General features: G+C 43.0%; 2 protein-coding genes across 7 annotated transcripts in view; one reads left to right on the top strand and one right to left on the bottom strand.

Annotated features, from left to right (window-relative positions):
* The window catches only part of LOC125771288 (uncharacterized), a 41830-nt gene extending 36288 nt beyond the window's left edge, over positions 1 to 5542 (top strand). The window contains exon 7 of the mRNA XM_049441785.1: positions 4806 to 5542. Within this exon, the coding sequence (XP_049297742.1) occupies positions 4806 to 4915 (110 nt within the window). The 3' untranslated portion in view covers positions 4916 to 5542. The remainder of the gene's footprint in view (positions 1 to 4805) is intronic.
* The window catches only part of LOC125771283 (glucose transporter type 1), a 167771-nt gene that overhangs the window by 130899 nt on the left and 23854 nt on the right, over positions 1 to 13018 (bottom strand). The window lies entirely within an intron of this gene.

Here is a 13018-nt window from a genome sequence, read left to right as displayed (position 1 = left end):
GTGCTTGCCGTTCCCTGATCGTAGACGCAACCATTTCCATCATGTCCGCATGACTTCTCATCGCGATTCGCAAAATTGGGTTCACACGTTTGACGTGGTTAAAAGTTTGCCTTAGAATCGTCGTTTTGTCACCATGGCTAAGACATCCGTCCCCAAAAGCCGAAGCGCATAAGATTGTTCCAGCCAGCAAGACGAAACTTGAGTGAGTGATTGCAGTGAGATAAACTTTCATCCACCACAAAGCAGAAGCGTGTCCTTGCTGGGTGTGCATGGTTCCTTCGTGCAGAGTGCATTCTTCCAGCAAAGGGATGATGGTTGATTGTTAGCTAAGCAGACACACACACACATGGTGTGGGTAAGAAAGCAAATCTTAAGAACGGTTGCAAGCACATGCACGAAACCGTTGGAAGCGAGTCAACTCAAGTTTTTCCCCCCAAACTCGGCAAACGGTACCGAAGATAGGTTGATTATTGATTCTGGTGCGAAAATATGTTTGCCAAGCATGGGAACACTGCAGCTTCTTTGAACACAGCCTGAAGCCATGGTTTCACGTTTGAAATATTTCATTTCACACACACACACAGACACACATATTATCTTTTTGTCATCATGTGACATCAGATTGAAATCATTCTCGTCTCGTCAATTCAATACAGAGGGATTATTTGGTTTCCCCTGCATTGCTTCTCTGCTGCCGTGTAACGGGTAACAGGCGTATTTCGAAATTGGAAAATAAGCTCTTTGGCTGAGAAACAAAACTGTGTCCCATTCGGCAATGCCAATCAAATTCACACTACCGCTTTACAATGTGTGGCATGTAATCAGAGAAAGAATGTACGACTTAAAATCAACAACAAAAAATTAAAGTGAAATCTTTTTTAAATTAAAATCTCTCGCACCCTGATGCGGGACAGCCCGAAAGGATAGAGGCCTCACCGAAGGTATCGCGCGGGTATAATGATGAAACACAAGCGCACACGTGATCCACCCGTCCATCAGCTGCGTTGGAGTGGATAATGGCCAATCAGTGTTTAATTATTCCACTTAATACACTGTGCACGTGGGCACAGTGCTTCATTTGGGCCGGTGCGCCCAACGGTAATGGTATTATTTGGCGAAATTCCTGTTTGCTGTAGTTCGACGGAGGGTTTTTTCCGTTTCTCTTCCTTTTCAGGGAGTGTCAGAAAGGGGTTTTATTTAAACCTTTATGGTATTTCGTTCTTTTTTTTTGTTTCATCTACAAATGAACGAAATTTAAATTACCACTCCGGATTCAATTGCATTTTTCGACAATTAACGCAACGGCTTTGTTTGTGTTGTGTGTTTTTTTGTGCATACTGTGTCGTACTGTAATGTATTGTAATGAAAATTGTTATGCTGACTATGCCTGGTACCTGGTAGATACATTGTACATTGTACTCACTACATTGGTGAGTGATGAAAAAAAAATGTATATTTTAAACATATTTTTCCCTTCTTTATTACTTTTTAATTGGGGAAAATAGAGCGCCTAAAAGTATGCAACGTGTGTCACAATTTTGCTTTATTGTGATGTTATGAAAACCCTTTTATAATTTTATTTCTGTTACAAAAAAAGTGAGTTTCAACAGATTTGATTCATTTGGTAACATTTTCAATTCATTCAACAGAAAAAAAATTAAATAAATGCATCGTCACTCCGCGTTGCGTTTTTCAAAATTAAATCGGAACATCCAATCTATGCAAAAGTGAACTCGAATCACGAGCAAAGGCACACACAAAATGGAATTGCAACACAGTGATTTCATTTCTTGCAGCGCCTTGCAAAACCACATTCATCATACGTCACCCGGTTACAAAATCCCATTCAGGTAATGGAAAACTCCGTCAACGCAGTGCAGCGAACACAACCAAACAGAAGAACCTTTTTTCTCCCCCTCCCTGCCATTTGCCTTACATACCGAAAACGGTCAAACGGCGACCGTCCTGTGTCGCCGAAAGGTTTGCGACTTAATCTCCACCTTTAGCCATCTTGCCAAGTTCCGGACATCAGGGACAGATGCAAATAGCATTTACTCTCCTGCCGAAGTGAGAACGCATACGGTGGGGACACAAGAGGATATGAGGGGGATATGCGGAAAAATCATCATAATTTTCCATATCTATCTTTCGCCTCTCCTAACCATTCGCCTTAACCTAATCTGGCTAAGAAAGCACACGCAAATTTTATGCTTCTGTCCTATTCCTGCACACATTCACACACAATCTTGACGCGGCCCAGCATCCACAGCCACCTGGCCAGAGGGGGAGGGCGGGGGGGGGGGGGGGGGGGGTACGGGAAGTGGATGGGCGTGATGGGCGAAGCAAGCATAAAGCACTTTGGTTCCTGTTTCCCCCGAATGGAACGATGTGTATTCAAAGCTTGCCGCGTGTGTACTTCAGCTCTCGGCCGACATACCCGCGCGGCCAAAGTGAACTATTACCCGGGCAAAGTGGGCCGCAGTATGTACACGGTACCCGGGAGCTTGACAATCGTGACAGCGGCATACGAAGCCAGGAACCATCCTCATCGTCCCGTGGTCGTCGTTGTCGTCGTCCTGATCCTTTCTGCACTTCTTTATGGTAGTCGTCCCATCCGCGGCGACTCTTACCGAGCAAGCGGGGTTGGTGAATTGAATCTTTTCTCATTTTTATACACACCTCTACGTGCGTTCCTGCATACTGCATGGGTCTCGGTACCACAACACGAAGAGAGTCAATCTCGTAGCCTCGGTTGGAGAGAAAAAAAACACCAGCCAACGTACCCAACCGAACCCCAAATGCCTTACCGTAGGGCGCGGATCTTCATCGCACTAAAATAAAGTCATCAGAATTTTTATCTTCTTTCCAGCTGCCCCTGCTCCAACCCACCCTTTTCTCACTTCAGAGTGGAATAGTACAATCCCCCGCATTGCTAAAGGATATTCCAGGCGTTCCTTTGCTTTCTTTTTTTTTTCTTTTGCCCTCAGCTTTTGTTCGTAAAGAGCATCCTTCATGTGTGTGTGTGTGTGTGTATGGTAGAAGCGCGCGAAGAAAAGGTCGCGAAAAAATAATCCCCCGTTGATATCGTTACGTTTTCGTTTTCATTTCCCTCCTCGCTGACGATCATCCTGCCGTCGTCCACTTTTTTTTTGCTCTCTCGTCTTGTTGTTGCCTGCCCACAGCACTGGAAGCCTTGGAAAAGCTCGCCTTCTTCACACTATTTGCAGTTGACTTCGGGAGTTACGGGGTGTTTCGGTCGCGATCCTGACAACGACAGTCTTCTGCCCCAAAATGGGGGCGCGATGTAGAATTATGTTTGAAGAAAATATGGTGCAGAAGAGGAGAGAGAGAGAAAGAATGCACGCGAGAAAAAAAAAGGTGGATCATTTCATATCTAGTGTTGTCGCATGTGTTTCACCTCCCGGGAAAAACCTCCCGGGAACGCCTTCGGGTCTCGCGCTCGTTCGCAGCTGTTTGTCAATTTTAAATTGAATTTTCTTTAATTTAAAATATTTTTTCGTTCACTTTCGCATTTGAACCTCCCTCTGTTTTTGAGGGTGAAGGACAAGAGGTGCGATGCGTGCTGTGGTGTTGTGTGGAGGGAAATAAAAACAGCACCAAAAAGCCCGAACTTTGCGCAAATCCCTGTCTCCCGGGGGGGTGGTTTTCCATGATTGGCTGCGCTTTGGGGCACCAAAAACTGCTAACCCAAAAAAAAGAAGAAAAAAAATGGAAAAGGAAAACATCCGAGAGAAGAGATTTGAAACCCACGGTACCGGTGGCTGTGGTTCGGTTGCGTTATGTCAAATAACGCTGAGCAGCTTACACAAAACGTCATCTGTCGTGAAGGTTAGCTTTTGCTGCTTTCGCCCCAGCTCCAAGTCGCTGCTCGAAAGCTGCGAGTCATGCAGGTCACGAGAGATGTCCCGTCTTCCAAAGCTTTACTACTTTGGTTCGTCCACACGTATAGCTCCTGTGCTGGAGGGTACTTCGTGACACTTTCAGCGTTTTGCCACCAGTGCCCTCCATGCCCCACATGACTGGGCATGGGCATGGGAAATTGTTTCAAGAAAGAAAGATGCAAACACGCACCACTGCCCACCGCCCGAGACTTGTGACTGGAATATTTAGAGGATTGGTTGGAATTGAGCTTATCTTTTTGGGGAGTGGATACCCATTGCCTTTAAAGCACCCGTAAGCAGTTGAAGTTGTTTGACGTTATTGAAATTAAGTGAAAACAACACATTCCAACCCTGTCCGTGGTGTGTGTGTTGTTGTGTGTTTTTGGTCGACCAACCATCCCGGGTTTACATTTGTTTTAAGGAAATTAAACTGAACCATAATTCCGTCACGTCAACTACGCGTCATGCAGCGTTTTTGGTACGTGCAGCAACGAACCGGTACAACGCCCATGATGACTGCAGTGTGAGCGATGTTACGGAATAGAATAAAAATACTTATCTTGTAGGTACGTACATATATGCTGCCACAGCACATCGCTATGAAGATCTTGACGTGGATAGCGAATAGGACCACTCCACCACCGCCCGGGTTGGGTCAAATGAACAAGTAAAATGTAAATTACCTCCAACCGGGTATGAATATTTCCTTCACAGACGAACTTTCACCATCATACAGTGTTATACTTTTGCCTTCTTTTATACTGTACTGGCCGTGTGTTTGGCTTTTTTCTCGTGCTCGTACTCTCAAACGTCGATACGTCGTTCCCCCGTCCAGATCGTCCCCGTCGTCGTATGGTTGCATTTATTTTTGTATTCATTACCAATTCCTTTCATACATTGCAGAAAACATAACACTCCCAGTGTCACCGCGCCCATTCCAGCACAATCTGTCCATCGCGCAACTATCGGAGGACGACCCTGATGACTCGCTGACGTTGGCACCACTATCGTAATGTCGGCCGTGTGCCGTGTATCGTTGCAGAGTAGTAGAAAATTTACCAAGCAATTACAAACCAAATAAAAGAGGAATGTGACCAACGTTGCGGAGCTGGAACTCGGAGTTACTTTGATGTTTCGGTCGGTCGTGTGTGTGTGTGTGTGGGTCTGTGTAGGCGACGAAGGAGAAGGTAAGTGTTTGTGTGAGTTGTACATGGCACAAATTAAATTGTTCTCCTTCGTTTGACTGGTTTACTTTCCATGTGCGGAGGAGTTCTTGAAGGGCATTGAATCGTGTGCTGGTACTAATTCATTTCACATTCTCTAACGCTTGGAAGGGAATTGCAAATTAATGGGCATGATTTCTTCTAACTTGGGTGTAACAAGTTATATTTGGTGTGTTAGATTGAACAGTTTGCTCCACGCCAAGGAATTCTCCGTTAATAGACAAAAGTTTGGAAACTTTCGTCTAAACCCAATATGGCTGCCATCGGAATATCTTGAAGGGCCTAAGATTTAAGACTGAGTTTCGTAAAAAAACATTTCAAGGGTTTCACAGGAGGTGTTGTTTGATGCCTTTCTTATAGCGTAACTAAGCCATCAATCGAATCATCGATGAAAAAGCTGAAGTCACCTACTCATTTTCTTTTCGGAGAAATATTGAATATTCATTGTGGAACTTTCCCAAAGCTCGTTCCGCCTTCGTGTCTAATGTTTCGGATAATATCTACGTTTATATTTTTAACGTAGACTCTCGAATGTCCTTTACCTTGAGAATTATTCATCCACCTACACGTGGCACGTGACGATCCATTCAATACGGAAATACATTTTCACACAGTGTTCAAAACCAAACCTCAAAAAGTACAACACGGAAAGCCCATATCTCGGAACTGGAGTTCGTTCTTTTAAACTATCGTTCTTTTCCCCAAAATATACATTAAAACGATCAAACTCTCTGGTTTCCCCCATTACAAATCGCTAGCCATTATCAGATGATGGAGGTGAACGGTTTTTACTCAACTTTAGCAAAGCTGTTTAAAAACCCGTTCCAAACTAATCGCCACAAAACTAACCCAACCAACCGACAAACCGATTTTAGTGCATTTTTCTTTTGCATCACAAAATAAAATGGACGAAACTTCCGTATAAGAAATCGCTCCGCTTCGATCGTATACCTTCCCTACTATCCGTACTTGTGGCTCATAAAATCTCGTTTTTACGATCGCAAAACTTTTCGCTTTTTGAAACCAAGTTATCTTCCTATCGGACCTTCCGGGTCTTTGTTTTGCTGTGCCGAGAGTGGCGGTAAGTTTTGAAGCGATTTTTTCCGAAATCTTACATTCTGTCCAAATATTCTTATCCCCTTGATAGACCTCTCGGTGCTAAACGACAAAAAAACAAACAAGAAATAAAACTGTATATGCAATCCCACAAAAACCCTGCCCCGAAACACGAAAAAGCAATTAAAGTAAATTTTTTCACACTCCAATTTGCCCTCGATCGAGAGAGAGAGGGAAAAATCCAACCCGAGGAGTAGCAAAGAATTATGAAAACTTTCTTCACGTATGAATTATTTTCTGGGCGACATCACCAGTTTTTTGCGAGTACTTTGCTTCGCTGAAAGTTCTGATTACGGAGTTCCATCGAAACGGATGCGCACACAAACCCACAATGGCATCAATGGTTGCGTTTAGTTTGGCGAGAAGAAAATGGAATCAACTTACCGTAACTTGCAAGTCGTTAAATTTTTAATCGCCTAGCGGCCACAACAGTACCCACATTCCGAGTATCGATACACATGTCTGATCGTATCACATCTAGCGTGAAATATTCTTTTGTCAGATTTATCAAGGGATTACAGCCCGCTCCGCCGTTCGGATCTGCACGCCGCTCGAAGCGATATTATTTTTCTCCGTGTCAATTCCCATTAAAAAGTAATAAAAGCTAGACAACAAGGCAGACTTTCATGCTACCCACACAGAGACAACCCGCACCACATTTCGTTGCTCGTTGTCGATAAGCATAACGTTCGGCGAAGTAAATCGAAGTTAAATTTAAAACTTTTCCGGTAGCGCGGGAATGCACTGTGGATGCACAGCGGGATGTATAAAAAGCTTCCTGACGTGTAGAGAGATGTTAGAGTTGTTGATTTGTTTTGTCAATGTTTTGTCGTGTGGGATAAGGTAATAAAAGTGAAGGGATTTTGACAAGCGAATTACATACCTTGACAACTGTAGTGATAATATTGAAACTTTCAAGTTATGCACTTCGCATAACAATTTTAATTTATTGAGTCTCTGTTACATTAAACTTTTAATGAAACTATTTTACAATGTTTGCCTTTTTCTTGGATGATCACCATCCACAGAGCTTTTGACAATACTTCATTTTAATTCACTCCATACTTATATTGTTTCCTTGTTGGTGGAGGAAAACTTTACCTTAGCTTCATGACTTCATTGGAAAACATCACAAAAGCAAAAGACGTATCACTTGCTCCCTTTGTTCGTTCATCCTGATAGGGGATAAACTTCTAAGTTAATTTGTCTTGATTTTTATTAAAACTTCAATCATCCCTTCTCTTCAGGCAACTTGTTTTGCTGAGGTTTTGTTTTTCATATTATTTTACTGCTGAAGGTATCCATCTCGAAATTGTACCAAACTCCATTATCAAACTTCACCCGTCGAAAGATGTCGATGTAGCATTTTATTTCTATTGCCTTCATTTCTCCCTTGGTTATCTAATTCGTGCGCTCCCGATCTAGTGCAGCTGATAAATATTGAAAAATGAAAACTTCATTTACCGTCAAACCCCCGTTTGAGTGGATGCTTTCTGACGAAGGCCCCGATATGGATGGTTACGGAATATTGAAAACATTTCTCCCCGTCCACGTCCACGAGAGAACACGGTCCTACCCCTAAACCATTCGTACGGTTGGAGATGGTTAAACTATCGTACTGTGTGCACTCAATTTACTCCTCGGCTCTGCACTCACGCTAGCCGTCATGTGATGCCAGTGTGCAAAAGTGTTGCAATGAGAGAGAGAAACAAAAAAAAAGATTGCCCTTGGCACACATTTATCTGTCTCCGGCGTATCCTTGTCGGCAGGCGAAGTCTCCGACGAGTTTTGGACCCGTTTCAAGTTTGTTTATCGTCTTGTGGCTCTGCTTCTTTCGTCGGAACGGACGCCTTTTGCCAATGGAGCCAGCAATAGATGTTCCAGCAGCGAACGATAGTGTGGCGACGTACATTTGGCGACTTATAAGCACCATGCACATAACAAAATAACAGCAAAACTACCCACAAACCACTGACCCAAGATAGTCGTCGAAAGATAGTCGCTTCATATTGCGAATGTATTTCCCCTATCGGGGCGGGTGCATCTAGATTGGAAAGGTATGGGTTGTAATTTTGAGGCAAACGGGGTACAGTACGCCAAAATGTAGGAAAACGCCCGTACAACGCGCTGTGCTGAATCCGGTTCCATGGAAGAAAAAAAAAGCTGAAAAATAACGCTCGAGGAACTAGCAATAACTGTCATCCTTTCTGTTCTGTGGCAGAGTTCGAACGTACAACGAAAACCGAAGAAACAAGGATCTCCAAGAAGGCAACATGTCCTAAACGGCTCTATTTACCAATTTTGGGTTGAGTTTTGGTACTGGTTGACTCCTTTCGAAACGATGTTGACTCTTCCACCCACGTCAAGGGAAGAAATCAACGAACGGTGAAATTAGGATAACGATATGTAACCTTTTCTCCCTTTTCGTCAACTGTCGGTGTTTGTTCTTCGTTTTGCACGGAAAACTTTGCTTCCTCAAAAGTACATTACGACGAGGGTGTTTCTTTTTTTTTTTTGACAAAAATATATTTTTCTTCAAGGATTTTGCATGCTTTAACGTATTTTAAATCTTCTTCAAATATCAGCAACACATTTCCACGACACCACGACAAATTATCTCCACTTTCACCAATTAATCCAAAAGCAAGCAGAGACGTTGCTTCTTAAGTGACGGTTTTCAATCTGGATCGGATTCATCATTAATTAACCTCACAAATCGCACAACAAATCTCTCCCGTACACAATGTCCACAGCAAAATTTGGTTTTGAATTTCATTCTCCATCCCAAAAATCGCTTTCCCTAAATCGATTTGATTCCGCATTCGGAATGCTATTTATTCAAATTTCTTTACCCAACAACTGTTCATCATCTAGACAAAAAAAAAAAGAAATCATCGAACAGTTTTACTCAAAACGAATAGGAAAGCTTTAAAAAAACACCATTGTGAGCGAGATTTTTCGAAACGTTGTTCCATTATGCTTTTTTTCCTTCCGCCCATCAAATGTTCATACTGAGATTTTTTTTTCACCAATAGAGGAGAAAGTTTTCATTCGTAGCTTTTGCTTCAGGGAGGATGAATTTGTGTTTTCTTTCTTTCCTTTTTTTTCGTAAGTTTTTCTCTCGTCTCACACTTCTTCGCGTAAAAATTGCAGCACACAGTCGAGGGCGCATCATTTCGCATATTTCCACCACCAACAGGAACATTCCTGCTTTATAGGGAAGGGGAAAGGGAAAGCGGATAGGAAAATCTTTTCCAAATGGATCCGTTTGAGAGAAAATTACTTCTCCACTGATTCGTCAGCGATCGTGAAGTGTCGATAAGCCGTCTTTTGTGTTGGCCATTGGATTTGGCACACAAACGCGCGTTCGCAAGCGTTTAAAGCATAACTGAAATGGTCATTAAGATTCCAGGTTCACCTTTAGTGAGTGAGCTTATGCTTTCATGTATTAATCTTGGAATGTATTGAAATTGCTCTTTAAATTAAAGCTATTTTAACTTCTTTCTCATAATAATGAATCATTATCTTTTTTTTTTCTTTCACCAACTTGCTCAAAAACTGTATGTTTACGACGACAACACACTCTTAAAACCTTAACTCATGTACAAGAAAAATATTGCTAATTTGTCATTAGATTGCATAATTTTAGGCGTACGCTATTGACGGTATCAACACGCCTGAAATAATGTAGTTTCTAAAAGTATTATTTTTAACATTTTATTCCAATAATAAAATTATCTGGAGCTTGATTATTTCAAATCAATTTTCTCTATTACCGAAAATGTTTTGTTTTATCTTTAACTTTGATACAATGTTGTAAATGTTGTAAAACTAAAAACTCTTCCTCCAACTTACATAGAAATGCACCGTGAAAAAAAAATCGATTGTCGTCCGAGTTGACGAAAATTTAAGCGAAAAGTTTTTCCACCCCTTCTCTGTCAATGAGGCGCTCGCGCGTATTTTTGTTTGACTTTCGTTGCCATTTGTGTCCCTGTTTGTGTTGCCCCAATTCACCCCAATCTTCAGCATCACAGTGCGGCGTACAAACGAAGTAATTTCCTTCTGATCGAAACTTTTCCCTTTTGCGCCAACGAAACCAAAAACATACACAACTAAAGTGGAAAAGATGTAGAGCCGGAAAAGCGATCCTAACGATTGGGAAAGCATTTATCGCACAATGGGAATATAGGGAGAGGAAAAGAAAGAATGCAATGAATAAGAATCGCCGGAGTGTTCAACTTTTCCTTCAAGACGCTTTTACCCGTCCTGGGGGGGACGACCAGGGTGGAAGCCAACGTGCAGTACGAGGATGGAGGATTCACATTCGGATAGATTTGTTTCAATTTATCTACTTTATCTAGCCGTTCTATCGGGTTTGTTTTGTGAGATCGAATAAGTTTTGTGTTTATTTTGTTTTCGAAGGGCTTTCCCGTTGTTTGCTGTTGTTTTGTTGTTCGCTATCTCCTGATGGAGACACAAATAGAGCTTGCACGTTAAGAAAAAAAAGCTCCACTCGCCAAACTTCTCATTACCAATTTTCATTTTAGAACGCAAAACCCCAGCTCAGTCACGGAGCAGCCGTGCGAAGGGAAACCCCAAAATGGAACGATTAATTGATTTGATTACAAAATTGCTCCCATTTCCTGGTTCGCTGTGGTTCGTGCCCTTGTCCCACCCCATGGTGGTGGGAAAAGATACACGAAAAGCGAAAAATCAAACCACAAAAGCAACAACCCTAGGATCCCGAAACGGAACCCAAGGAACAGTCTCTTTTCCAGTTCGCTTGCAGCCAATTAAATCAGTGCGCCATCGCGCTGGCAGAAGGACAACAAGACCGCGTTCAGGATTGATTGGTACCGGGCACCCTTCTTTAGTGGTGTAATGAGTGGGAAAATTCACTCCAGTTTGTTGTGTTTTCGTTCTTTGTGCCGCGCAAAGCATACGCAAACGGCAACATACAAATTCCGTTACGTACAAATTCGATATGCATCAGAGAGCATCAGAAAGGGACCCGATTTTACATTTGATTTTCCTTCTTGGGTGTGTTTTCTTCGCGTACAAAAGAAAGGAGAATATTTTCTGCCCTTTCCAACCGGTGTCTCATTCATCAGCTACTAATACCTTCGAACGTTGTTCACGTTTTAAATGGATTCCTCAAAGCATTTCCTTACGCTTCTCATTATCATTTTTAATTTCCTACCATCAACCTTACCTTTCTCCCCTGGCCAGTGTTCAGCCTCTGCAAGTAGGCTGGAAATGCAAAGCAGCTTGATACGTTCCGGTACGTGCGGGGGGAAAGATGAGATTGAACTTATGGCTGCATGGTGGTTGCGTACTTTCCACCCAAACGTACGCGACCGCTGTGCGGATACCTGCTGCGCTCGAAAGGAAACTTTTCCCAAGGACACTTTCTTCCATTATTTTCACTTTTGTTGCTTCCTGTATTTTTTCCTTCTACCACTTCTTGCACTTCTTCTTCGCTTCAACATCTTTCCGAGGCAGCAGCATCACCAACACTTAGCCGCGTTCATTTGCCCAATGGGAATAAAATTGGCATAAAGATAGGACCGGGACGGGTAGGGTGACGGGGGAAAAAACGGGGAAAGCTGTGAAAGTGCGAGACACAGTGTAATTATTATTAAATACATCCCGTCGTTTTCATTTGCGCAGAAAGCAATCAGTCATTCCGTCGCCATCATTCCCCTGGTCTGTCATCCTTCGCCTTCGCAAAACCGCAGCCAAACATGGCAGCTTTTGATTTTATGCCCGTGTTTTTGAGCCGCACCAGCTCGTAGGCTAGATACCTTCGAGCCGGCCCATAGGATGTCCTGTCATTCGGTGTGCGAAGGGAACATGAGGAAGAGAAAGGGAGGGTAACAGAAGTGGGGGAAGTAAATTTAAATCCTTCAGAACTGTGAATCCCAATCCAGGTGTATACACAGAAGGAAACTCAACTTCACACCACTTCGACTAATGGAAATGTCCTTAAGTTGTGGTGTTAGGAAGCAAGAAACGAAGGTCCTGGAAAAATGGAAGCATGCAAACACACTCGCATACACACGCACGCGAAGATGTAGAGGAAAGAAAAATAACAATTTCTTGCATCCATTTCATTTTCGTCCATTGCTTTTGTCATTCGCCACCGGTGGCGCCACTAGAATTCTGTCCATCCTTGTACCACGCATCTCATCACCACCACACCACCCTCCAACAAGGCCATCGATTTGAACAGGAATTCTCCTCTCGCAACCCCTCTCTCACCTTACCACCGCTTACCCTCGAAAGCTGTCAAGCTGCTTGCCGGGGTTTTGTGTTATCATGGGCTACTTCCGGTGCCACAGAATCCACAAATCCATGCGCGGGACTGTTTGTCGCCAGCCGTACCGTTTTACGTCATTCGTTTGATGAGATTTCACTTCACCCCTCCTCCCTCCGGCCGGGCTCTTTTTCCTTTCCTGTCCTTCATCGTACACAAACAAAATGGTGTATTGGGGAGTAAGAAGTTATGGGAAGAAAGAGAGGGTGACAAGCGAAACGAACACCAAACAACAAATAACAGTCGCGTCAATGCGAACGCGCACATCGTTACCCACCGAGTGTGGGTTGTGTCCATCCTCGGCACGAGAAGACGGACAGGACAAGACGGGGAAAGGACACATAACAATTGCTTCGAATATTACTGATATTAAAAAATTACCACCAAAATTCCAAGAACGCTCAAGAGAAGGTAAAGAGTCTTGCTCCACGGCACAACATATTTTTGCGCTACATTGCTTT

Source organism: Anopheles funestus, chromosome 3RL (genome assembly GCF_943734845.2).
Source record: "Anopheles funestus chromosome 3RL, idAnoFuneDA-416_04, whole genome shotgun sequence".
NCBI lineage: Eukaryota > Metazoa > Arthropoda > Insecta > Diptera > Culicidae > Anopheles > Anopheles funestus.
The sequence above is the reverse complement of the archived record's forward strand: the minus strand, read 5'-3'. Positions and strand labels throughout refer to the sequence as shown.